The sequence below is a fragment of the Dreissena polymorpha genome, chromosome 1, assembly GCF_020536995.1.
Source record: "Dreissena polymorpha isolate Duluth1 chromosome 1, UMN_Dpol_1.0, whole genome shotgun sequence".
Classification (NCBI taxonomy): Eukaryota; Metazoa; Mollusca; class Bivalvia; order Myida; family Dreissenidae; genus Dreissena; species Dreissena polymorpha.
Window position 1 is genome coordinate 109501248 of NC_068355.1, and position 27561 is coordinate 109528808.

The 27561-nt window shown below is 35.4% G+C and overlaps 1 protein-coding gene and 1 long non-coding RNA gene across 9 annotated transcripts in view; one reads left to right on the plus strand and one right to left on the minus strand.

Annotated features, from left to right (window-relative positions):
- The first annotated feature begins 294 nt into the window (after nt 1–294).
- Nucleotides 295–27561, plus strand: part of LOC127843614 (histone-lysine N-methyltransferase SETDB1-like) — a 92620-nt gene continuing 65353 nt past the window's right edge. For 4 of the 8 annotated variants that reach the window (XM_052373303.1, XM_052373317.1, XM_052373311.1 and 1 more), the window contains exons 1-2: nt 295–456; nt 4954–5038. In XM_052373303.1, the coding sequence (XP_052229263.1) occupies nt 4967–5038 (72 nt within the window). In that variant the 5' untranslated portion in view covers nt 295–456; nt 4954–4966. Of the gene's footprint in view, nt 457–4953; nt 5039–18858; nt 18937–19579; nt 19803–19866; nt 19974–27561 lie in introns of those variants that run through there. The other 4 variants (XM_052373342.1, XM_052373349.1, XM_052373346.1 and 1 more) reach the window with 4 other exon arrangements.
- Nucleotides 13229–15961, minus strand: LOC127844240 (uncharacterized). The gene is made up of 2 exons (XR_008032639.1): nt 15892–15961; nt 13229–14002 (listed from the first exon to the last, which is right to left on the minus strand). It is a non-coding gene; the product is annotated as an uncharacterized LOC127844240 (long non-coding RNA).

Below are 27561 nucleotides of genomic sequence, written 5' to 3' on the forward strand. Positions count from 1 at the left end.
CCAAAACAATATTATCTATAAAAAAACACTCTTTTTGTAAACCTTTAATTATATATTTCAGTTAACCTGTTCCAGTGTAGAAAATAGAAAAATATTGCATAATTAAATTATCTGCTGCCTTGTTTTTGTTTTAAAAGGAGGAGTCCGGAGATAGCCGGTGTATCACGATTTGGCCCACTCTCTTACACTGCGGTTCATTACATTCACAATGTATGTTGAGGCACAAACGACAACTCTGCTATGAGAATGGATTGGGCCCGGGTAAGTTGTTGTTGTTTTAAGTTTAGTGCTTTTTAACCTAAGATTATAATGTTTTAGAAAAATAGTAAAGTGTTTCCGAACAATGGATCTAAATAATGTTTACTTATAATTTATTATTTGAAGGTTCTTTCTATGTTTGGTCATACGAGCGGGATCAAAGTGATTGAAATATTTTGACGAATGCAAAGCATCAAGGTAACTAATGAAATACTACAAGTCTTGACTTACGAGTTTTTTTATTTTGCAAGCTACATTTTTTGCAAGCAATTCACTACTGTATTCAGAAATGTGTGCATAAAGTGCGTCGATTTTTAAAGTACCATGTCAATAATTTAAATGCGGTATGAGTGTTTCAGTTTATGGTTAAATAAAATGTTGCAAGTAAACTAATTGAGATCTGCACTATTGTTGTAGATGAATAACAATCACAAGCACACAAGATGGGTTCCATTAGCCCATATAAACGTTCTTTCAAAGCCCTTGATAATTTATGTTTTGGTGGCTCTTTGATTCCATATGCATACCTGGATACCTGGACTGTTGGGCAGTAATTTAGCTATGCTGTAGTGGCCCCTCTGATAAATGGTCTCTTCTTTAGAATCTCTCTCTGATAATTACTATTTTGTTAAAACTTATCTAGAGTGCCCTTAGTAAATTTAATTGTTTATTTATCTTAAATTACAGACCGGTTAAACTCCCCTTCATAAAAGCAATTGCAGCACTGTGCAGAGATTCCATGCACACCACTAAGCTGACGTCATTCGTTACCAATTATGGAAAGTGATTAATAAACTTCAAAAACACATTTAATTTACCTGAATTCACGCTTTCGACATTGTTAAATCACGCGTAACGAGACTGCCAAGATAACGCGAGATTAAGGGTTCGGGGGGGGGAATATGACAGTATTTGCTTTACAGTAGACACCTTACCTATCCGCTATATTGACTTTATAGATAGAATAAAAGCGATAAATTGCTGATTTATTACTAATAAAAACAATCATTATTTTTATTAAAGCGTTCAACGACCATCTGCTCGATAATAGTTCAGTATCATTGTAATTAACGGCTCCGTAATTAACTACCGGTACTGACAAAAATAACAAGATCATACCTTACTCATGTTACTGTACTGTGTGCTGAAGTGTCAGAAATTAAAACAACCCCAGAGTATTATAATTTTGAGTGCAAAATAATTAAAACCCACCCACTAATTAAAAATAAACATTTTTTATTATATTAGCTCATTTTTCTAAATATTCAGAAATAAAAACCAATTGGTACATGTATTTGCATATTTCAGTAAACATAAGACTACTTAATTGTTAAATATGTAAATTGTATAATAATCTATATATTTTTATTACTTCTGTTGCAAGCCTAACTTGTTGTGCTTTTAAAATACATAAAAATCTATTGTTGACAACAATAATATTATTTAAGATCATTATTAGGCAAAAGTAAGTCCCCAATTCCAAGCTTACCCCGGCCAGTTAAACCGGTAGAGTTCTGATCTCTGACTCACTCATGGGTTGGTAAGTTTAAGCCTCAACTCTGGCTCATCTCTTAGAAATAATTACACCTTAGGCTACCCTGTCTGTAACCAAAATTGCAGATGAGGGTCACCAGCATACATGTATCAAATACATTGTAACTGTGTGCTGATGTTAACATTTAAGATTCAACCACTCAGCAGGATAATAAGTTAACCCCATTTTATTAATGAAAAAAAAATGAAAAAGACAAACCAACTAGTACCTACTAGTACCACACCGTATTACGCGTCACGTCGATGGCAGAATGTTCCGTCGATGACAGATAGCTTTACTCGACCGCGTACAACAGGTAGGTTACAAATTCGTTCAATATAATTATAAAAAAGCAAGTAAGGCAAAAATCGTTGCTACGAACATATTGTCTATTGACTGAGGACGCCACCAGGTAATTTTGGACTCGTAGTTCAAGTTTTTAAAGAAATGTGAACGAGTTAAAAGTGACAGTTACCGAAAAATCATGAAAAATGACTGATTTTTGTTGAAAATATCTCAAATTCGAAATAAATGACACGATTTCGTGTTATACACATACGCATTTATCTCTTAGGGATACGTAAGCCAAATATCCGCCCTTTGAGTTGTTTAATGAACATGTTACAGGCGTCCAAACTGACCCCGTCGAAAAAAAAATGGTGCCGTAGTTGGCAGATATGTATTTTAAATGATGCCGCTGATGGCAGAAACGCTGTAGAAAATGCTAACTTAGATGACAGATTGTAAAAATAACTATTTCGTTTATTTTTATCTTCTTTTTGTACTTTTATACACAATTGAGAAGCGAAACTGTCCTTTGTAATATATTCTCAAGAAAAGAAGGTTATGTATGCTGTAGGTGTATGAATATTCTGTTCAAATAACTTGATTGTGATACCTATATAATATATATGACGAGGCTATAATATAATATAATGAGGGTGTTTTTTTTGTAGAAAACCGTCACCATGAAGAGGTTCAGGTGTTATTACTGTGACTCTTGAGTTTGATGTCCACAAAGACACTGTACACCACCTCATAGAACATCACGAATCTTAACCATTAAGTACAGGGAGCTGGAACTGAATGAGAAAATGGGTCGTCACGGCTACAGAACAAAGGATTATGACCATATGTTAAAAATATATGTGACCTTACATCACAGTGGCATACACTGTATTTGATATTTATTATAATGATGCGGTATGAACTTTAAATGTTAACTAGTGCCTTATTTATCATAACAAGTGTCTGTGTTGAATCATGATTTCGTATATACGCAATTAATTCAAATGGCCATGTTCGTCGACATAATAATGTTTACCTCTTTTAAGATTTTCAGAACAATCTTTATAAGATTTTTTGAGTTATAAGAAATCTTTTTGTTTATTATCAAATGTTTAATTGTTTTTCATTGTTAATGTTCTTTTGAAGCTAGTCACACTGTTTTAAACTCCTACAAGTCATATTAGTATACCAGTAAGTCCTGTAGGTCAGTGCATTATAACCATTACAATTTTTAAGTGAAAACAAAACAAAACACATAATCTGATTTAAAATTTAATGATAACTGTTACATATCCATTTCACTAACATGCCATTACAGTAAACTGTTTAGAGTGGCAAAAATAATAAAGCAGAATATGCACATGAATCTGATTAAACACAGATCCACTTGCATATAAATCAAATCATGTTTGTCTTTTATTTTGCATTTTCGAACGATAATCCAGTAACTGTTAGATGTATTTTTCTTTGCGAGTACACTGCATTCCAATTATCAAACACTTGTTCTGTGACATTCAGTTTATACATTTCCAAAAAAAAAGAGTTTTATTTGTATCTAAAACGTATGCTCCATCGTAGAATGACACGCTCTTTGCAAGCTGTGCTCCATAGTCATTTGTCCTCGCTGAGCATCGTTATTTCTTTTAATTGTCCGCCATCTTGGATCACGTTAACAACATGTGTGCAACGAATGTAAACTCGCATATGTCAGACTACTTTCGCGAACCAATAGTTAACTATGATGTCGTTTGCCATTTTCACGGAACACCGCCGATCGCAATACTGGTTATAGACGCTTGCCGGGGCATATGAAATTCCAACCATCGGAGCGACCTGCTAGATCACTCAGGGGCGATAATAATGGACAGGGATATAAATACGCGCACAATTTAATATTGCAGTTGGCTCTTTAATGATCGGCGAAAAAAAACGAAAATAACAAAAATACGTTTTCATAAATCGCAATAAAATTTTATGGGGCGTGGGGTAAAAAGTGGGTCGGTCGGTAAAGGGCAAACAAACTTAATTTTAATTTAGGCCTTAATTCCCAATATTTTATTTCTTTCTTGAACACTCTATTTGGACACCTACTGTTAGCAGCTTCAAGACTACGCAAACTGCGTCTGTACATTTGAATTTTGTTAGCACTTTGATATTGTTCTATTTTACTCTGCAGACTTAGAAAAGAGGGAAATTGTTCCCCGACTCGAAAAGAGACGGCCGCCATAATTGAATTTTAAAACTCAAATGACAACGTGTACGCATTGTCTGGGAGTTAAATACTGTATGCTGGTATGTGCTCATATTGCACTCAATTTGTTATAAGAGGTAATTACCATTTCCAAAAATGCGCTAACGGAAGTCATTGGAGGCAGAGCATTTTATTTTACAAGTATAATACATTCAGTATTGAAATACAGAAAGGTAATATTTATTGTCTTATCATAAGATTATTTATTTTTTTAACAATTATTAAATTAAAATGCTCCCATCCGCGAGACGACAGCGCTTTCACTAAGTACAAAAGCAGTTATAGATTATACCATAACCGGTGTTACTTGGTTATTATTGCTGACCTGAACAATGTAAACAAACGAGTCCTGCAGAGCGGATAAATTGCATTTGATTTAAAATTAATGTAAATACTTTGTTGTTATTGATCTAACATACGTGTGGAACAATTTAACTATGAAAAAGGGCATATAATATGTGAAAACGGGAGGTCCGTACCTGTAGCAAAACCCTAGTGGTTTTGGCTAGAAGTACGGATCCATACCCCTAGAACGAGATTCTAGAGGTACGGATCCGTACCTGTAGTCACTTTCTAAACAGTTCTACATGTAGATATAAACCCATATTTTTTTTCTCAATAGATTCAAAACAATTATGAATAACAACAGAACTGGAAATACCCGCGGGCGCGGGAGACCAAAGAAACGACAGTTTCAACAGAAAAAGGTAAGAATGCTTACCTTAATACTTACTTACTTGACAACAGCGCTCTTTTCTGATTTGTGTAGCGGCCCTGACCCCCTCACTCTGGAATAAATGAGTGGCTCATTAAAAAAAAAAAATTAACCAAATTTTTCTTATTGAAATAAGCAAACACATGTTGTTTTCTGAATTTTATAAGTAGTGCAACTGACATTTTGTTAAATTTTCAGGAGAAGCTAAAATCTATTTTATTAACATAATAAATACTTTCAGTGTCCGACAAATTTCTTATTTTTCAGGTAGCCCACTGGGCTACCAATAAAAAATATTTGGTAGCCCATAAAATTTTCCTACAGAATGATAAGAGGCAGGTTTTCATCTTTATTTTATTTCTTTATTTACATATACATAATATGTATACATACATATGCATAAAACAGCAAGTAGTCTGATGTACACAGTCAATATTGTAAATTAATGTTACAGAACAGGCACCGTGTACTTAAATGTAAATTTACCAAAGAAAATCATATACTACATGTAGATATTACATGTATGTGCACATGTATGTGTACTTAAATTCGGTCAGCACGTTAAGTCGTAAACGTAAATAAAGCGTTTAGATGATCAATACGATTGACTCGTATGGTGTTACAAATACAGAGTTTCAAGAAATCAAGATTATTAAATCATTTATTTACATGTACTTGTGTCCAACTTTAAGTACTGTCCGAATTTACGTATTGCATCCGTATGTTACGACACTTGTGTGCAGTCAGTATACAATACAACAATTGTTTCAATAATGAAGGAACTGATACAGCATAACGGTAACGATACAGCGTGTTTACATGATATTTTATTAAGAGAAAATGTCAATGCCAAATAATTCGCGAGATACCCCGGTACTTTAGTTGAAATTCACAACGAAACTTTTAATGGAAATTAAATGATCTCAATGTTGTACCTGCTACGAAATTTTTAATTACAAATAAATACACCCACGCCAATTTTCGCGCGCTTTTTATCAGGACAAAGAAATTCATTTCTTAAATGTAGAATTTTGTAACCTAAAATAGCTGTACACAACACGTGCAAACCGTGGCAGGTTATTTACGCATGTTGCAATACAACGGTCCTGATTGGGAGCTTATTTCATCATATCTTTAAATAGAACCATATTCCGAAATTCATTTGACACTTTAGAAAATTTCAAACGTTTGTGTTTATGACTCTTATCGTCTATATTACCCACCCATAATTTGGTTTTAAAAATATTATAAATCGGGCATATATGGGATTATTGATTTACAGTCGATTAATCCAATTATTAATTGACAATGCAAACTAATTAGCAGGTGTTAACCGCGTTCACAAAGTTGTCATTAATATTCATTTTCGGTTTCGTTACCGTTAACGCGTTTGAAGAATCCGCTATTGTTTTGATTTATTTAATGTTTGGCGTCCTTGGATATTTAACGACATCAAAAACGTTGTCGCAATTACTCATTGTTGAGGTTAACAAAGAATTCCAAACTGCGAAATGATGTTGCATCATGTGCGCCAACTATCCAACCGGCTCTCATTATATTATTAGCAGATGACAAGTGTTGATTCTGATTGGATGATTAAAATACACTGTTACTGTTTAAGACATTACTGCAAGTGATCGGTGACTGATAAGTTAATTGATTGCACTTTGTTATCGGATTATAAGCAATACACAGTGTACAAACACATGGTCAGCGTGTTTATTCTACGCATGTCTGTTAATAAACCGGGCTACCGCTCTTATAGATTTATAGTAGCCCGGCGGGCGTCAGCTGGAAAATTTCAGTAGCCCGATGAAAAATGTTGGTAGCCCCCGGGCTCCGGGCAATGGATTTGTCGGACACTGATACTTTTGAGTATTCCAATTTTATTATCAGTGTTATAGTAAAATTTGTAAAACAAAACACAACTACAAATTGAGATATCATTAAAAACAATACAAAGTTAAGAAAGAAGCAGTTACCATAATTTTATCACTGAAATATTTTGAATGCAAAAAGTAGCATAAGTGCTCTTAATGTATTTTGGAAAATATGCTCTCCTGAAAAATATACAAAATGTTAGTTACACAAGTTATTACATTCAGTACACGATATGATTGTCTTCACTTAATATGTAGACTTTATTCTGAATACTTGAAATATGTGTTGATTGATTTTTTTTTTAATGATAATAGAAAATTAAACTATTTACATTTATTATGCACCCCGTCGAAGAAGAGGGGGTATATTGTTTTGCACATGTCGGTGGGTCCTTCCGTCGGTTCGTCCACCAGATGGTTTCCGGACGATAACTCTACAATGCTTAGGCCTTGGATCATGAAACTTCAAAGGTACATTGATCATTACTGGCAGATGACCTCTATTGATTTTCAGGTCATTTGGTCAAAGGTCAAGGCCACAGTGAGTGAGTGACTCTAAATAGTAAAATGATTTCTGGTTGATAACTCAAGAATGCTTACGCCTAGGATCATCAAACTTCATAGGTACATTGATCATGACTGGCAGATGACCCCCATCGATTTCCAGGTCACTAGGTCAAGGTCACAGTGACTGGACACAGTAAAATGGTATCCAGATGATAACTCAAGAATTCTTATGCCCAGGATCATGAAACTTGGGAACAGGAACATTGATCATGACTAGCAGATGAACCCTAAGCATTTTCAGGTCACTAGGTCAAAAGTCAAGGTCACAGTGACTCTAAATATTAAATGGTTTTGGGATGATAACTCAACAATGCTTACACCTAGGATTATAAAACTTCATAGGTACATTGATGATGACTGCCAGATGACCCCTATTAATTTTCAGGTCACTAGTAATATACCTGCTTTATGTTCCCAAAAAAAACAAGTTGTATCAATCAGTAAAATTTATCTGCACAGAAATAATTCCCGTATTAAACTACTCACAAGTTTTCCAATTCCATATAACCATTCTAGCCGGACTACTTTTAATAAAGTCACTTTGAAAAAAGAAAATTATAAGAGCATTCATTCTTCGTTAATTATGAATGCTTAAACTCATTTTTTATTCCCCTGAAGGAGTGCATAATTATAGTGCACTGTCTGTCTGTCTGCCCTTCCGTCACACTTTTGCGTTTAGATTATTTTTTTTTATAATTTGTATGTAACTTCAGATTTAACCTTCACAGTTGGTATGCATGTGTATATGGACAAGGCCTTGAATGTTATAAGTAATGTAACCGACATTTTTATACATTTTCACTTTTTAGCTCACCTGATTGCTCAGGTGAGCTTTTGTGATTGGTCTTGATTCGTCGTCTGTCCGTCCGTCGTCTGTCCACATTTGATTGTAAACAGTCTAGAGGCCACATTTTTTGTCCGATCTTTATGAAACTTGGTCAGAACATTTGTCCCAATGATATCCTGATTGAGATTGAAACTGGGTCATGCTGGGTGAAAAAGTAGGTCAAAAAAAGAAAAACCTTGTAAACACACTAGAAGTCACAATTTTTGCCCAATCATCATGAAAGTTGGTGAAAACATTGGTTTTATTGATATCTCGGACGAGTTCGAAAATGGTGCAGATCAGTGAAAAAACATGGCCCCCAGTGCAGTCTTTCCGAAATACCGTCGCTCCTCGGATTTTTCTGATTATAATTTGGAAAATCCGGAAATGATTCTAATATTGCCAGACCTAGTGTCCGGTAGTAAAATTATGGCGAAATTTGGAATTCCATAAGCTATTTCCAGAAAAGTTTCAAGGCAAAAGAGGCAATATACCGAATTATTTATGAATACTCCAATCATGTAAAACATTTTTTCATTTGTTGCATTTCTTGAATGACGTATGTGCATATACGGTATCCGAAGATTTTTGCTGCATCGTCGATGCAAATTACACACTACGTCATCACTATATGAGTAGATTCGCAAAGGGAGAGAATCGATATCATAAACTTTTGGTTCCCGTTATATCCGATTAATTTGTAAGCAAGAAGGGCATTAACACAGGTCATTGTGATCTTCCCGCGATCTGTCAACACCTACACAGGAGTTCAAAGCGATCTGACAATATCTACACAGGAGTTCGAAGGAAAACAGAGTATCCAGATATATAACTGGTGATTTTGTTTTCATTTTATTTTTTAATATCTTTAATAATAAAATTTGGTGAAAGAGCCAAACCAAACTCTCATGATGATCAAACTCAGCACTGCATATGTTACAGCTTATGACCATTCAGCAGCTGTAGACAAATGGCTGTTCACATTCGATAGTTTTATGTAAAATTAAATATTTAATGAGGTTTTTATGTAACAAATTCACACCTTGTATGCTCATGATACAGGGAGATGGTCTTCATCGACTTAATTATTAGCGCTCACCCAAGGCTATGTCTGATGGTATTCAACGAAAGATTAGTCAAAGGATGTGTCTTCAGTAGAGGATTCAGATATCCAGGATGAAGGGACAAATGCTAAAGAAACCTTGGCAATTCTGAATGATTAAATGCATGCTTTGTATATTAATCTGATAATATTAAAATATTGTTAAAAATGTCATCTTTGTCTTTCGTCGTCATTTTTTACTTTTTGGGCCTGAAATAATCAGTCTGGGCCGGAAATGGCTGCATGATTATAGGACCTCATTGCCGGCAATAAATTATAATTTTGGGAAGGACTGCCCAGTGGGCGGGGCATTTTTATCTTTATGTTTATAGTGAACACTGTAGAAATCACATTTTTGGCCCAATTTTCATGAAATTTGGTCAGAACATTTGTTTCCTTGATACCAGAGTTGAGTTAAAAACTATTCCGGTCAGTTGAATAACATTGCTGCCGGGGAGGGGGACAGTTTTCTTTTATTTATATACCCCGGTAGTAAAAAAACCTTGTGAACACTCTAGAAGTCACATTTTTTGCCCAATCATCATGAAACTTGGTGAAAAGATTGGTTTTATATATATCTCATATGAATTCGCAAATGGTCCCGATCGGTAAAAAAACATGGCCGCCAGGGGGGTGGGGCAGTTTTCCCTATGTGACTACAGAGAAACCTTGTGATCGAACACTATAGAAGTCACATATTTTGCCTAATCATCGTGAAATTTAGTAAATTCATTGGTTTTATTGATTTGTCGGACAAGTTGGAAAATATCTCAGATCGGTGAAACACACTTTTTAGCTCACCTGATTGCTCAGGTGAGTTTTTAGGATTGGTCTTTGTCTGCCGTCCGTCAACATTTGGCATTCACTCTAGCATTCACACTTCTTGAGCATTCTTTGTGAAAGTTGCTGAAAGATCTCAGTCAAGTTTTATAATGAGCAAAATCACATAATTAATGTTATAATTATTGCCCTTAGATTGTCCAAATTTTCATTATATTATACAAAATCCTTGTAAACACTCTAGAGGTCACAATTTTGTTTCAGATTTTATGAATCTTGGTCAAAATATTTATTTTTATGCCCCCCTTCGAAGAAGAGGGGGTATATTGCTTTGCTCATGTCGGTAGGTCGGTCGGTCCGTCCACCAGGTGGTTTCCGGATGATAACTCAAGAACGCTTGGGGCTAGGATCATGAAACTTCATAGGTACATCGATCATGACTCGCAGATGACCCCTATTGATTTTGAGATCACTAGGTCAAAGGTCACAGGTGAAGGTCACAGTTACTGGAAATAGGCATTATAAGGATTAAGCATGGTTCAAACAAGGGAAACAACTACGGTTTATGCATGTTCTTTTTATTACAGATTTGCCTCCCTTTAATTCATTCAAAATCTCATTTTAAAGCAGAGATTCCAAATCTGACCTGTAAATGAGCCCCATATTTACTGCCAGTGCTAGGTTACCTTTTTCCATTTGATCATTCTTAAGTATTGGTATTGTAATGCTGCTACTGCTGCTGCTACTGCTACTACTACTACTACTACTACTTCAAACCAAGATTTGGTCAGGGAAAAGTCAGTGAAAAGTCGAGGAATTTTATTTCATCAGGTTGGTTGCAACCCTGATAAACTACATAGCAACTTCATATTTGGCTTACTGGGGGGCATTGTATTTCTCAAAGAAATCTTGTTGTAAGCAAAGTTTGATGTTTGGTAAGGGTTGTTAACTCAAAATATAGGTCACCAGGTCAAATCTTACAAAAACAATAACACTCCATACGCCAGAGTTTTGGTTCATTAATGATGAAACTTCACCAGGATGTTTGTCTGGACAATATCTAGGTCAAGTTTGACATTAGGTAAAGATTGAATGAACCGACTCTTTAAGGTGAGCGAACTAGGGCCATATTGGCCCTCTTGTTTTTATTTTTGTGTTTATTAAGGTGACATTCATTAACTGTTTAAATATTAAGTCAACCTTTTTGGTAGAAATAATGTTTTTTACCAAATTTTGGAAATTGACATTACGAACACATGTCATTTTCTGAATGTAAAAAGTAGCGTTACTGACATTTTGTTATATTTTCAAGAGAAGCAAACAATTGTTCAATTAAAATAATAAACTTTTTCGTATTCAAATTTTGTGATTAGTATTATTATAACACGTGAAAACAAAACAAAACTCAAAATTGATATCAGGGATTTCAATAGACGCAGAATCCTGCATTTTGAAGCGAGCAAATTAAAAATGACTCATTTTTGACGCAACCCTTTTTCTGCCGTGCGTCATTTTGACGCGTCGAAAATTTGACCCGTGGGTCAGTCAGTTAACATCTCGAGTTCCATGGTAATAAATACCGCTGTGCTCCTAATTGAAATTAATGTTTCAGTATTTTAAACTCGGTCTATAATAGAGGGAATACCCCGGGCGTTGTTTATCTTATCTCATCTCTTCCAATACACATGTCACCGTCTAAATAGTGCGTGCAAAGGTCTATTAATTACGTAGATCCACTAGTAAGTCCAGCGAGTTTTGTCAGTTTGTTAATCCACCGATAATTACGAGTAACACCCATCTTATATAAACTGGAATCACAGTTCATTTTTTATAATAACAAGTAATAATACTACACATTAACATTGAGAAAACACATTTTCTCGATTAGATATCAATTATCCGAGTAGAATTAAATTGCTGCATCATGACCTTCAACATTGTAAATGGCGGACTTATCATTCAACCCGCGTTCAATTTAAAGCTGGCGATTCAAATTGCAAGTAATGGCGATTCAATAATGGAGAAAGCATTAACTGGATTTAACAAACATTTGATAAGGTTTGTTAAACCCGATAACAACAAGAAAAATTTGGATTATTAAAGTAAAACTACTACAGGTAAGGAATTCCTAAGTGTACATATTTCGGATATGTTAAGGATTCGGATAAACAGTAATAGATATACTAGATGTTCCATGCATTTAGATTGTGTTGTGTTAGAAAAGCTATCATAGGGATGATGATAATATAATGACGATAAATATGTGATGAAAAGGTGCTACCGGTACATATCTTAAATTACTTAAATGTGTTAAAAGACTTAAATGTGTTGTAAAGAAGTATATTTAATGTACCAATTCATTAAAATATGTTGTGCTATGTATCATGGTATTGTTATTTAGTAAAGCAGTATAACTTTTTAAGATATTGTGTTACTCTTAGGGCATATTTTTATCCTAAAAAAATTAATAATACAGACAAAAACACAATTAACGCGCTTCAAAATTGACCCCAGCATTTTCCAATTTGACTCTTCAAAATTTCAGTCCAGGGGTCATTGACTCCTGGTTTTTAAAATCTTTTGAAATCCCTGATAACAATTGTATTTCTAACATGATAATTATCTAATATTGCTTTTATTGAACAACTACGTTTAAAAATATAAATACAAGTTAAACGTATTTTGATGGAGATGGTAAGTCATGTAGAGGTTTTGTTTTGTATGTTTTACTTGTTTGTAACTTATACGTATGATTGTTATTTTTTGCATCGGGCGTTTCTTGTTAAGTCGTCTGGAAAGCCAGCGATAGAGGTAAAACTAAAAGTTTTGGACAAAACACACTGATAAAAATAAAAAAATTCTCAATTTATCTATATCGGTGGGTTTCCAGATGACTAAAGACGAGACGCTCAATGCAACGTATAGTAAAATAATTCGTTGAAGTAACAATTTAGATGTACAATCTAAACCTCTCTCACATTATACGTTTTCACAGACATGCCATTCTAACACAAACAACGATGTCTCTAACAACATACACGTAATTTTATATCTCAGAATTTTAAAGTCGCAGTATACGTTATATAGGAAAAATGACGAACCCGATAGTGTATGAGATGTAACAATAATGTTAAACTGTCCATAGTCGACGTTTGTTTTGAGAATAATGTAACACAGTTGTAGCAGGGAGATTGCAGATTTTATGTTTTTGTTTACATGTTTTTACTGTTACAGTTCTAAATAAAGTTTTATCAGATGAATTGTGATGTGTTGTTGAATATCTTTAAGACCTTTGCGGATATGGGCTAAAATCTTGGATTCATCGCATGCATGAAATTGTCTCACGCCCCTTTGTCCATGCGCAAGTTGATCTGGAGCCGATATCTGTCCTTTCTTTCGTTTCTGCTTCTTGCGATTTCTTTCTGTAGTGTCAAAGACGTGGTCTCTGAAAATTTAAATAAGCTTTTCTATATAACAGGTATGGACAGTTACATAATAGCGATACATAGTTTATATTTTAATAGCCCTAAATATGATTCCAACTATCATTAAATATACATGTACTTATTCATTGTCATTGTTACATATCTTAGAACATATTAAGACGGAACATTCTGCCGGATAAATATCATAATCCTCTGTTCAGTAGCCTTGATGACACGTTTTCTCAATCAGTTCCAGCTCCCTGTACTTAATGGTGTAAGATTCGTGGTGTTCTATGAGGTTGTGTACAGTGTCTTTGTGAACATCAAACTCAGAGTCACAGTAATAACACCTGAACCTCTTCATGGTGACGGTTTTCTACAAAAAAACACCCTCATTATATTATATTATAGCATCATTATATATATTATATAGGTATCATAATCAATTTTATTGAACATAATATTCATACACTTACTGCATACATAACCTTCTTTTTATCCCCACGCTTTTTTAAAAAAAGATGGGGATATTGTGGTTATCTCCGCCGTCCGTCCGTCCGTCCGTCTGTCTGTCTGTCTGTCCGTCCGTCCTGGCCACTATCTCCTCCTACACTAAAAGCACTAGAACCTTGAAACTTACACACATGGTAGCTATGAGCATATGTGTGACCCTGCACTATTTGGAATTTTGATCTGACCCCTGAGTCAAAAGTTATAGCGGTTGGGGTGGGGCCGCGTCAGAAATTATCACTCATTTTTTTAGGTTATTTTACATTTACTTCTTTATTTCTATACCAATTCACTTCAAATTTGATACTGGACCTCTCTTATGACAATACGGTCAATCTCAACCATGCATGGCCCCATTCCCAACCCTGGGGCGCCCTGCCCACATAGGCCACACCCACCAAAAATTTCCATTTACTATAATTTTTCATTTCTACACGGATTCACTTCAAATTGATACTGAACTTTTGTTATGACATTAGGGTCAATCTCAACTATGCATGGCCCCAATCCCAACCCTGGGGCGCCTGCCCACATAGGCCACACCCACCAAAAAATTCCATTTACTATAATTTTTTCATTTCTAAACGGATTCACTTCAAATTGATACTGAACTTCTCTTATGACATTAGGGTCAATCTCAACTATGCATGGCCCCATAACCAACCCTGGGGCCCCGCCCACATAGACCACACCCACCCAAAATTGCCTTTACTATAATTTCTTCATTTCTACACCGATTCACTTCAAATTGATATTGAACTTCTCTTATGACAATACAGTCAATCACAACTATGCATGGCCCCATTACCAACCCTGGGGCGCCCCGCCCACATAGACCACACCCACCCAAAATTGCCTTTTACTATAATTTCTTCATTTCTACACCGATTCACTTCAAATTGATACTGAACCTCTCTTATGACAATACGGTCAATCTCAACTATGCATGGCCCCATTACCAACCCTGGGGCCCCGCCCACATAGACCACACCCGCCCAAAATTGCCTTTTACTATAATTTCTTCTTTTCTACACCGATTCACTTCAAATTGATACTGAACTTCTCTTATGACAATACGGTCAATCTCAACTATGCATGGCACAATTACCAACCCTGGGGCGCCCTGCCCACATATGTCACACCCACCCAAAATTGCCTTTTACTATAACTTCTTCATTTCTACACCAATTCACTTCTAATTGATGATGAACTTCTCTTATGACAATACGGTCAATCTCAGCTATGCATGGCCCCATTACCAACCCTGGGGCACACCTAGGTCAAACATTCGGCGTGGGGATACGCGTCGGCCTCTGCCGCGCCATTTCTAGTCTTAAGAATATATTACAAAGGACAGTTTCGCTTCTCAATTGTGTATAAAAGTACAAAAAGAAGAGAGAAATAAATAAAATAGTTATTTTGACAATCTGTCATCTACGTTAGCATTTTCTACAGCGTTTCTGCCATCAGCGGCATCATTTAAAATACATATCTGCCAACTACGGCACCAATTTTTTTTCGACGGGGTCAGTTTGGACGCCTGTAACATGTTCATTAAACAACTCAAAGGGCGGATATTTGGCTTACGTATCCTTAAGGGATAAATGCGTAAGTATATAACACGAAATCAAGTCATTTATTTCAAACTTCAGATATTTTGAACAAAAAGCAGTCATGTTCAATGTTTTTTCGGAAACTGTCACTTTTAACTCGTTCACATTTCTTTAAAAACTTGAACTACGAGTCCAAAATTACCTGGTGGCGTCCTCAGTCAATGGACAATATGTTCGTAGCAACGATTTTGGCCTTACTTGCTTTATATAATTATATCGAACGAATTTGTTACCTACCTGTTCACGCGGTCGAGTAAAGCTATCTGTCATCGACGGAACATTTTGCCATCGACGTGACGCGTAATACGGTGTGAGTACTATCATAAGGAACCAGGGATCATCCTAGAGGGCGACGTAGGCGACTTTGTCGCCTTACGATGCTTGATATCGCTTTCTGATTACATCAAAGCGAAAACAAAATCACCGACATTTTCTTATATTTTCTCCTTTGATAATCTGTCGCACGTGTGCGCAATGCCGTCACTAATACTGCCATTGGTTGCTGTGTGCAATTATCGGTTATCTGATCTACTGATAGCGAGAGGATTTGCTACGCATCACTGACCGCTGATGCAAGTCGCCTTTGTTTATTCCAGTTGAGGCATTGTGTACACGCCGGTCTTACCGACAATAGGACAATACGTCATTGACGTAACCATCTATGTATAGAATGCCAGGCTCCCGACCTCGTTTACAGTTTTTCAATCGGCTCTTGTTATTTGTCAAGGCTGCCGGGAACCAATACAGCCATTGTTCCGTGATGGTCATTTATTGTTATGCTTGACGATGTACAACTTAAAACAGTCCAAATCTCACTGCTAAATTTCAGTCATAATATATTTGAGTACTGAGCTTAACAAATATCACAAACAGAGAAACAGACTTACACATTAAAAGTTTAATCCAAAAACGCAGTCAAACACGTGGGAACATTCCATAATGGCATTCAAAAGTCAATGACGCCATTTAAACATAAGAATTACCGGCACGCTACACTCAGTTGCGAGAATTACAATTTGGGGTATTTCAGAATGTACGGGTGTGTTACATCAATTTATGTATTTATAATCGATTGAAACACAACAAATCTTGAAATAATTAAGCTATGGCCGGCATAGAACATAAACATGTATTGTTGAAAAATCTCCCACGAAATGTTCGGGAGGTTTTTAAAAGTACAAGTTACTCTCTGTCTTTAGTCAAATTGCAAATTGAGACTGCTGCATAATGCGGAATTAATTGGGATAAATTGCCAATTTAAATTCAGTTTAAAATGTGCGTATGCGATAAAAAATCGAATATATATAACCAAATGCTAAACAGTGACTTATTGTGCGCAAAGGGGATAAATTATAGCATTACGAATATATACTATTTGTATTGTTATTGTTATGCGTTTATTATATCGCCATGAGACATTGTCTGGCAGCGCTTCCGTTAGCTTTTAATTGTTGGAAGTCCTGACTTCCAAGCCTAAAATTTTGGACGTCCCAGACATTAATTTTGTCCCACTTTTATTTTAGAATTTTAATATACGAACATGTTCCAACTCTATCCATTACCCGATAATCCAGTAGTATTACGATTTCTATTTTCAAAACCAAAATACGGACAATATTGACATCCGCTACCATCCGCCATTGTACGCAAGTTGAATTGTGGGATGGGGGAATTCCAATTGAACATGCGATAAAAACACGTGACGCGATTTGAGAGCATAGAGCACTGTTCGTATTTTGTAATTATGACAGATCAACGACTTAAATAAAAATGTATCATGTAAATAATGATCGACGACAAATACTTTATCCGAAAACGACTGTCCGAAAAAAATGAACGTTTTTTGCACATTAAAATAATATGTGCAAATCGTTTGACTGCAGAAAATGAAAACCAATTACTCATTAAATACGTCATCAATATATAATTTGGTTAACATTTTGCTTTACAATATGCTTTTGCACTACTTTACTTTGCTAATCGACACTTAAAATATTTTAAGATGGCGGACATTTGACTTTTAAGATTTTTGGAAACTAGCAAAGATATTTCGTCAATTGCAGTCCTTGTCCGTACCATCTGCTAACAAATCGGAAATAAATAAATAAATAAAATACCGGAGAAAATCGGTACCAAACGAACATTTCCGAAATGCCGAATTCAAATCTCAAATGATCGCGCACGCGAACAAAATTTCGTGAATTGATAATTTGTCGGTTTATTTCCAAATTGTTTTTTCAGATTTTTGCTATCTCCAGAGCTGAGATTTCATCGCATTGGCGATCAGGCGATGGGTTAATTTTGCAGACTGCTTATTTTCAAATGCGTATAATCAAAGCATTATCCGAAAAATTCAGGATTTTACTATTCACGGAAAGTTACGAAAATTCTAGCAACAAATAAACATTTCTCGTGTATTTCGTGTACAGATGAAAATCATGCAAAAATTAGACTTCATGCACAACGTCACGTCATTCTTCCGCGGGGAAAGGGTGGACTCAAATATTTGATTGCTGAATAAAAACTTCGTAACGCAGAGGTCGCTAATATTGCTAATATTATTGTATACAGCTTCACGTGGGGTCGGCGTGTATTTGGTTGCCTGAGCACTAATTGGCTGATGCGCTTACCAAGAAGACTTTGATTGACAGCTGGAACAATCAATATTGGCCACTCGCTGAGAAATTCATTGAAAACTGTAACTCTTGGGCGGAGTTAACGGTCTGAATAACCCCATTTAATGTTGACATTTGAACGTGTTGTGTATTAGAAAATAGCGTACATGCGGATTATCGGACGTCCAAGGGACTTCCACCATTTGCATAATGGACGTAAGACTGCCGATTTCGGGCGTAATTTACGCCCGGACGTCCACTAACGGAAGGGCTGGTCTGGTCTTGTAATTATTGATTTCTGATTGGTACTGACATGAGCAGTAACTGATAAAACCTCTTCGGTACTGTCCGAAACCCGTACAATCTATGGATGTTGCTAATGTCCGTAATCTTGCTATTTTAAACTATCGTTGAGTGACCCGAATCGACGCTGCCCCAATTCGACGCATTTTTTGTTTTGCCTTTGTTTGATACATGAATGACATCCGTTGACGTCATACAATAGCAAATGGTACTCTTCGCACAAATTACTATAGTTATTGTGTGTTATGTGGAAAATAGCGGGTTAAAAGGTAAGATATGGTTGATCGGTTTGCAATTGATGGATTTTTATGTACTTTACTTAATGCAAAACTTTTGAACACTTTACACCCAATTGTCTTTGTTAATAAGACCGTGGGATAATGCATCGGTTTCGTATGCAAAAGTTCACAATTTCATTCATAAGTCACGTGACTGCCATTTGACAAAACATGGTATAAATAGATTTATTTTCACTATGAAAAAGGTGTACGCGTAAACTTTCATTTGAAGTCCGGATATGTTTTTCGTTATGCTGTAATACAATTTTAACTATATGTAGCACGTGTTTATGTTGGTAATTGCATATTATGTTTATTACTAATTTTCATTTAATTAATTATAAGTGCAGGCTCCACAAAAGAACTACAGGTTATATTCACATATCTTCCATAAACACAGCTTATGACAGGGTTGCTGACACAGGCCCCTATTAAAACCACTGCCATACAGTATGGCATCACACAATTAAAAATCTTAATTGATTTAATTAATTTCAGTTTCATATTACTTTTACAGCAATTACACATTTAAGTAGAACAACCATGAGTTATTATTTTATGCATTCAGTCTCCACAGGAGTGATATTTACATTAAAATCATAATTATAACCAATTAGATGCGTCGTTTTAGGGCACTCTCAACAGATATGGCCGCCGTTACATAGACTTGGGTCATTTCGTTTTTCAACGAATTTTTGTTGATAACACAATCGATTGAATTTAAAATGTGTAAAAAAAAGGTGCATGTGTAATGAAATAACAAAATTTATTACATAAATCCCTATATTGAGCAACAAAACTTCAACAAACTGCTTGTATGCGTCGAAATTGGGCACTCGAGGATATCTATTAGCAAAGTAAAGCACTGCAATATTGTATTTTAAAGCAATATGTCAACCAAATAATATATTGATTGCGTATTTGCTAGGTTACAGGTTACTGGTTTTTATTTTCTGCCGTCAAACGATATGCATGTGCAGAGGACGTATATCGACATGTTTTCGGACAGTCGTTTTCGGATACGAATGGTTCGTTTTAATTTATTTTTTTTACGTCCTTTATAACATTTTTATAGATAACGAATAAACATGCAATGTTACGGATGGTCTGGTTGACAATATTTCGCAATGTACTAACCAGAAATTGCACCTAGAAGGACTAAAAAAATAACAATATGCTAGGGCTCTGCCCTATATTCCCTTTATCCTACATCCTCAGGCTCTTGGCTTTAGTAGTAATTACATATGAATGAAATGTGTATTTTGGCCAAATTAAACACACGTTTTACAGTTTTTAAGAGAGCAATATCTCTTTAACATCATGGCAGTGTAAAATAAAATGTTTAGTTTTAGTTAGTGTTTCAGCATATTTTATTTCAGATATATGTACATGTATGGTTATTAATTGTGAAACATTAATATTAAAGTACCTTTACGTGTGTGAATTCTCAAAGGTCCGCTCACTTCTCCCCAATACCATTGGAAGGAGAAGTCACTTCTCTCTAAAATTTTGGGCTAGGATGATCCCTGAGGAACATCATCCAACAGCCATCTATACTTCCAGGTCTTTTGGCTCTTCTACATCAACAGGAATAAGCTTTTGGTTAATGTTTTCTTTGTTAATCATAGGGGTTACAGTTTATAATATATCATCCCAACAACAAAATCTTTACAATGATAGTATTCATTTTACAGTCATGTTTTAAATCTTTTAGGTTAAAAACTAAATAGTGAATCAGTTTTTGAGATGAGCTTGTACCAAACACACACACAAGCTCCTGCACATACACACACTTTAATGAGAAAGTATTTGGACTGTCACAGTTATTGCTTGTTGGAATGTCTCAGACTAACCAGCATATACAAGCAGTCTTCACTTTAGCTTTTGAGAACAACTAACAGCAGCCTGAATCTTTATGCTTGTATTAGTGTTTTATCCAGGCCGTTTTAGCGTGGCGCGGCGCCACGCCGCTTTTTTGAAGCGCCTCGCTGCCCCTTTCAAAGCAAATCAGCGCCACGCTGCCCTTTTCAAAGGCCCCCGCCCTGTTTTCCGCCGTGCGCGACCTTATTGATAACATCTTAATTGCCTCTTAACCAAGCTTTTAAGCCAACTATTATCAGCGAAGATTCGCGCGGTTGTGAATACGTCATGCGTGAATAACCATGTGTCAATATCAATCGATAATTTCAGTGGCTTTGTAACACTAATCGGTCCAGATACAATCGTGCACAGTTACTTAGGAGACTTGATGAAAACCTCGATGTTATTCACGTGGAAATTGTGCATTTCATGCATAATTCAGTTATATCAAAACATTAATTTTTACGCGTAATTAAATTAAAAAAAAACACCAGTTGTATCTGTAAAATATTGATTTGATTTCAATTTAATGCAAAACAGTTTTAAGTTAATAAAAATTAATTTACAGGGCTTGCACTAAGCGGCGTACGGCCGTATATTACGCCCGATAATTGTTTCCATACCCCGATTACAAAACCCCATGACGTCCACTGTACTTCCTGAAAATTGGTCATACGCCGAAAATAGCAACCCGTGACATATTAAAGCTGTCGATTAAAATAACGCTCCGCCTCCTATCCAATACAATTGGCGCAGGCTCATATTAAAGCTGTCGATTAAAATAACGCTCTGCCTCCTATCCAATACAATTGGCGCAGGCTCACAGTAGATGTGTGTTGATGAATTGTAGCAGACGACAATCTTAACACGTTTGCTGTTCACGGTTAGGCAGACCGCGCTTAATTGGAGCACGTGCTTGTTTATTGTCACGATGTTTTGATTACAATAACGTGTGAATGTCGGCAAAGAAGTTGATACCCCGTCTTGGACCCTGTTTGGCCAAAAGTTGTTAATTGTTGTAACAGTAGTAGGCCTGCACCATTGGTTCAATTAAGAACATTATGACCCGTTTGTAACTTGTCAAAATATGTTAATGGGCAAAAACAGATATGAATTTTACAAAAATATTGAACTTGTACCACTTATCATTCGTGTTTAGAATGTCGCAACGTACGCTTTCCGATTTTGGCATTCCACTTTCGACGAAACGTAAATTAGAAATTGATGCAAATTGCTTTGTAAGCAAAACAAGTTTATATCGGAGACCAATTAACGTGTATTGAATTAATTGACAATGAACAAAAGACAGTACGGCGCCGTTCCTAGTTACACTTTTAGCGAAATAAAATGTACACAATACAACACGTCGTCATGAAAACAATGTCATTACGCAGAACTTTCTGACTATTCAACAAAGTGTTAGTGTTTGTGAATCTCCATTTAAATTGCATATAAAGGACTTGTTTGTGCAATGTGTGTAACGTTTTAAATATAAATGATTGTTTAAGAGGGTAACTCATTTAACAGTATTCTAAGACTTCTTTGAAAAGCTATAGTTTGTATAAGATATATATCCTATGGTGTTTAATCTTGTTTTTTGTTACTACATGAAAATATAAAACACATAATAAAATATACATTCTGGATTTTGTTGGTTTAATTATTCAACAATAAATCTCAAAACTATACATACAATGTTTGTGTGTAACAAAGCTTGTTATTAAGTCACTATACAGATATATTTGTGCCCTTTTTATGGATGTTGCGCGCTAAAGTGCCCTTTTTTGAAATTTTGCACCACGCCCTTTTTCCTTCCTGTATAAAACACTATGTATAGAACAGATTAAAATACCCACTAGCCCGACTACATGTATATGAATCTGGAAATTTTAATAGCCCAAATTTAATACATATCACTTGCCCCGGGCTGTCGGGCTAGGGGTAAGCATCATGACTGTAAGAGCAATAAAAATTCTTCAAACATTGATACTTGTCTTCTTTTGAACAAATCTGCCATGACAGGTAGTTAATTGGGATAGCCCAATACACAACCAATTAAGGATGACTGTGATGCAGGTGAAAGTTTCACCCATATGGATATTAAGCCAATGGAATTTGACCAAGGACACTTATTTTAATTATTTTAATTTAAATGTTTTCTTAGCAGTGTTAATAGTCATGTCAACACATCACATGTTATGTTAAATGATTACATGACAACATTGGATGATTAGCAATTTAAACCACCATCCATTTTATTATATTTCTGAATGTGTAGGATGTTTTTTAATGTAAGGGTATGAAGTAGACACACATCTGAAGTATCTTTATTTTATTTATTTCAAAGAACATAGTTATGTAACTGTGGTGATGTATAATATTTATTGCATGAGTTAATAAAATTCCAGGTGTAGAAATCTTGAGCTTCATGCAGAATTAGATACACTATCCCAGTTTCCATTGACACTGTGATGTTCCTGAAAAAAGTTTCTATAAGTTATAACAATAAACCATTCAATAACATGACAGCAAAGTAATCTGTTTTAAAATAATTGTTCTTTTTAAAGAAAAGTATTTTGCCGAATGTCATCAAACTTCTAATTTGCCCAAACTTAACAAATAAGATATTTTTCCATACCCCACCCGCTATAGCATGTTTGTTTTTTACCTATTTTAAACACAATAAAATCGAAATAAAGCATAAACATGAATGACAATTAAATCAAAGATACTAAGCTAAAAAAAAAATAACAAAAAAATATTATACCATATAAGTTATATCTGTATCTGCAAATTATTGGGAAATTATAATTGCTTCAACACAGAACTGTATGCAGACGCACTGCAGTAGGTGATCGAGTACCACCCCCCCCCCGACCTCACTAAATCCACCCAGAGTTGTCTCCCTTAAAATAATGTCGAAAAGGTCAATAGCAGCCTACCAACATTTGCATTCAAACTTAAAAATACGACGATGTTTCAACACACTATTCTTTCTGACATTGTTATTTTTAGCTCATCTATTTTAAAAAAATATGAGCTATTGTCATCACCTTGGCGTCTGCGTCCGGTGAAGTTTTGCGTTTAGGTCCACTTTTCTCAGAAAGTATCAATGCTATTGCATTCAAACTTGGTACACTTACTTACTATCATGAGAGGACTGGGCAGGCAAAGTTAGATAACTCTGGCGTGCATTTTGACAGAATAATGTGCCCTTTTTATACTTAGAAAATTGAAAATTTTGGTTAAGTTTTGCGTTTAGGTCCACTTTTCTCAGAAAGTATCAATGCTATTGCATTCAAACTTGGTACACTTACTTACTTTTATGAGGGGACTGGGCAGGCAAAGTTAGATAACTCTGGCGTGCATTTTGACAGAATTATGTGCCCTTTTTATACTTAGAAAATTGAAAATTTTGGTAAAGTTTTGTGTTTAGGTCCATTTTATACCGTAAGTATCAAAGCTATTGCTTTGATACTTGCAACACTTACTAACTATCATAAGGGGACTGTGCAGGCAAAGTAATGTAACTCTGACTGGCATTTTGACAGAATTACAAATGTATGTGCCCTTTTTATACTTAGAAAATTGAACATTTGTTTAAGTTTTGTGTTTAGGTCCACTTTATTCCTACAGTATCAAAGCTATTGCTTTCATAATTGCAACACTTATTACCTATCATAAGGGGACTGTGCAGGCAAAGTTATGTAACTCTGACTGGCATTTGGACGGAATTATGGGCCCTTTATACTTAGCAGTGCCTTCCCCAGGAATTTGTTCAGGCGCCCCGGGGGTGGGTTCGGGGTGCGTTATAACTCAAAGAAAAACAGCGTCAAAAGACGTCATTTGGTGCGCTATGACTCTTCAAAAAAAATCCCCCAGTCATTTAAACATATAATTTTTTATATTGTTTAATTGTTTTAAAACTTTTCCGCACAGATAGTAAAATCCCGACTCGAACGATTCCCCAATACATCCGTTTCAACCCGACTCTATTACTGTATACTTACTATTTTTCAAGTTTCTATTTATTACCCGATAATCCCGTTTATTCCGTTTTTATCAATCTCTTTCTGGTAAATATTTACGATAAAAGCTTTCAGTTATTTCTTTAACACAAACCTTGCCATTTTTTAAGTGACTATTTATAGATTTGATGAAATATTGCCTCTGAATATGCGTCAATCCCCTGACCTGTTGTGTGCTTGTTAAAACGCTCAATACACGCCATTTGTATGCAATAGACGCGACGTTGTACATGCTGCATAATTTTCGCGCTCTTTTTAATTGAGAAAAAGATTCGACTCAAAATAAATTTGCACTCCTAATTTGAAGCAAAACTATTTAACGGTGCGGTAACATTTACATTCGGAAGTGTGTTTCGGATTAAAAACGCGTTAACATCGACTTACGGTAATGGGTTTTGGATTACAAATTTAATTATTCCCATTTGACATTTCAACAAATATTAACCGTTGCGTTATAAATTCAACGATAATTTGTTTACACACTTTACGAGTCGAATAAATGTTTTGACGGAATTATGCATGAAAATCACGTTGTCCACGAGGATCACGGCCGGTTGCCGTCATCAGTCTTCTAACTATCGATTATCGGACGAAACATTTACAAGTGTGCGTAATTAATTCAACGAAAATTTGTTAAAAGCGCATTACGTGTCGAATAAATGTCAGAAAAACGAGGTTAATCAGTTCTATAAATGGACATGTTGAAATATACATGTACTGGAATTAAATAAATTGTTATCACATAATTGTAACCGCTATAATAATTAATTGTTTACCACTTGCAATTAATTTCTCGTATTAATTATGAGTCATAGGTAACACTTGTTTACAGTAAAAAGGTGTGATGATGATGCCCGAAACCGTCTTTAATGTTCTGTACTGTACTAATTACCGGTTTTATATTACTCAAATGGTACAACTACTTGCTAATCAAGCTGCGATAAACTCTTACTTCAAGCCCGACGTCAATCAAAAATAATGGTCGATAGTTAACCCCGCCCTCATAAGCATTCGCGTAACCGATTGGACGATGAACTTCACAGTTTGACGACTGGAAAGTTACCAGATACATCCTTGTCAGCATTTAAATGACCGTGTAATGTGGCTAGAATAATCGATACGCGCGTCATGCTATTCTCTTATCAGTGGATTATCCATTACCCCATGTGGTGTTTATGGCGATTACTTGTGAAAGTAGGTACCGAGTGCTCTTTTAAAACAGGGAATATTGATACACTGATAGGGAAACCTTGATTTTTTGGACAATCTCCACTTTCTTTTACTGAAGAATACACTAATCGGAAAATTTCAAGCGCCCCGGGGACTCTGATTTCGAAATTCAAGCGCCCCGGCAAGGGGCGCTTAAATGGCCTGGGGAAGACCCTGCTTAGAAAATTGAAAATTTGGTTAAGTTTTTTGTTTTGGTCCACTTTACCCCTAAAGTATCATAGATATTGCTTTCATACTTGGAACACTCGCAAACTATCACAAGGGTACAGTAAAAGGACAAGTTGCATAACTCTGGTTGTCATTTTTACGGAAACTATGGCCCTTTTTTGACTTAGTAACTTTGAATATATGGTTAAATTTTGTGTTTTGATCCACTTTACTTCTTAAGTATCAAGGCTATTGCTTTCAAACTTCAAATACTTTCATGCTATCATGAGGTTACTGTACCTGGCAAGTTGAATTTTACCTTGATCTTTGAATGACCTTGACTCTCAAGGTCAAATTATTAAATTTTGCTAAAATTGCCATAACTTCTTTATTTATGATTAGATTTGATTGATACTTTGACAAAACAACTCTTACCTGACATACCACAATAGACTCCACCCAAACCATCCCCACCACACCCTCACACTATACCCCCCCCCCACCCCCATTTTTTTTTATTTTTCAAACGTTTTTTTTTTTATAATTATTTTATGTTTGAAATACCGTCCAACCATCGCACCCAAGAATCCCCCCCCCCTCATTGAAAATGAGAGTCCCTTCACCTTTAAAAAGAAAATAGATGAGCGGTCTGCACCCGCAAGGCGGTGCTCTTGTTAAAATATGGAACAATGTTAATTTTCAACATGTGTTCGACATAATAATCGACTTAGGCTACATCAAATATCACAATGTGCAAGATTTTGGTGTAATTCGTCTTAACCTATATCAACACTTTTTTCCAACATGGTGGTAGAGCATACAATGGAATAACAAATTTAAGTTAATAAAAAGCAATTATTGTTTGCTTTAAACTTAATGTACCATTTGCATGAGTTTGTGTTTTATACATTTAAACATTGATATGTTTGCACCTTAAGACAATTGACAGCGCATTGCAACTCTCAGCGACCCTTTGGGTTATAAAGCTGAGAGTTAAATTTTTGCAACTAGGAATTTCTTATGCCCATGCTAGTGCTTCTAATACATGTATACCCTGCGTGAAGGTCACTTTGTTTGCGAGAAATTTGTAAACAATTCAATGCAAACTATAATGCTTGCCTTTTAACAAATTGCTGCTGTTAACTTCAAGAAAACAAGTGCTTGTAAGAATGTGAAAAACACAATTGTGTTAAAGCATTACAATACACAAAATAAATAGTACTTCCGGTCCACTAGTACACTTGCATAGCTACTGAAATGTAAGTCATAGATTACAACAATGTTTAATAATAGAGATTTTTTTTTAATATAGTTATTTTCACCTGTTTTTGTTGCAAATTAATTCCATTAT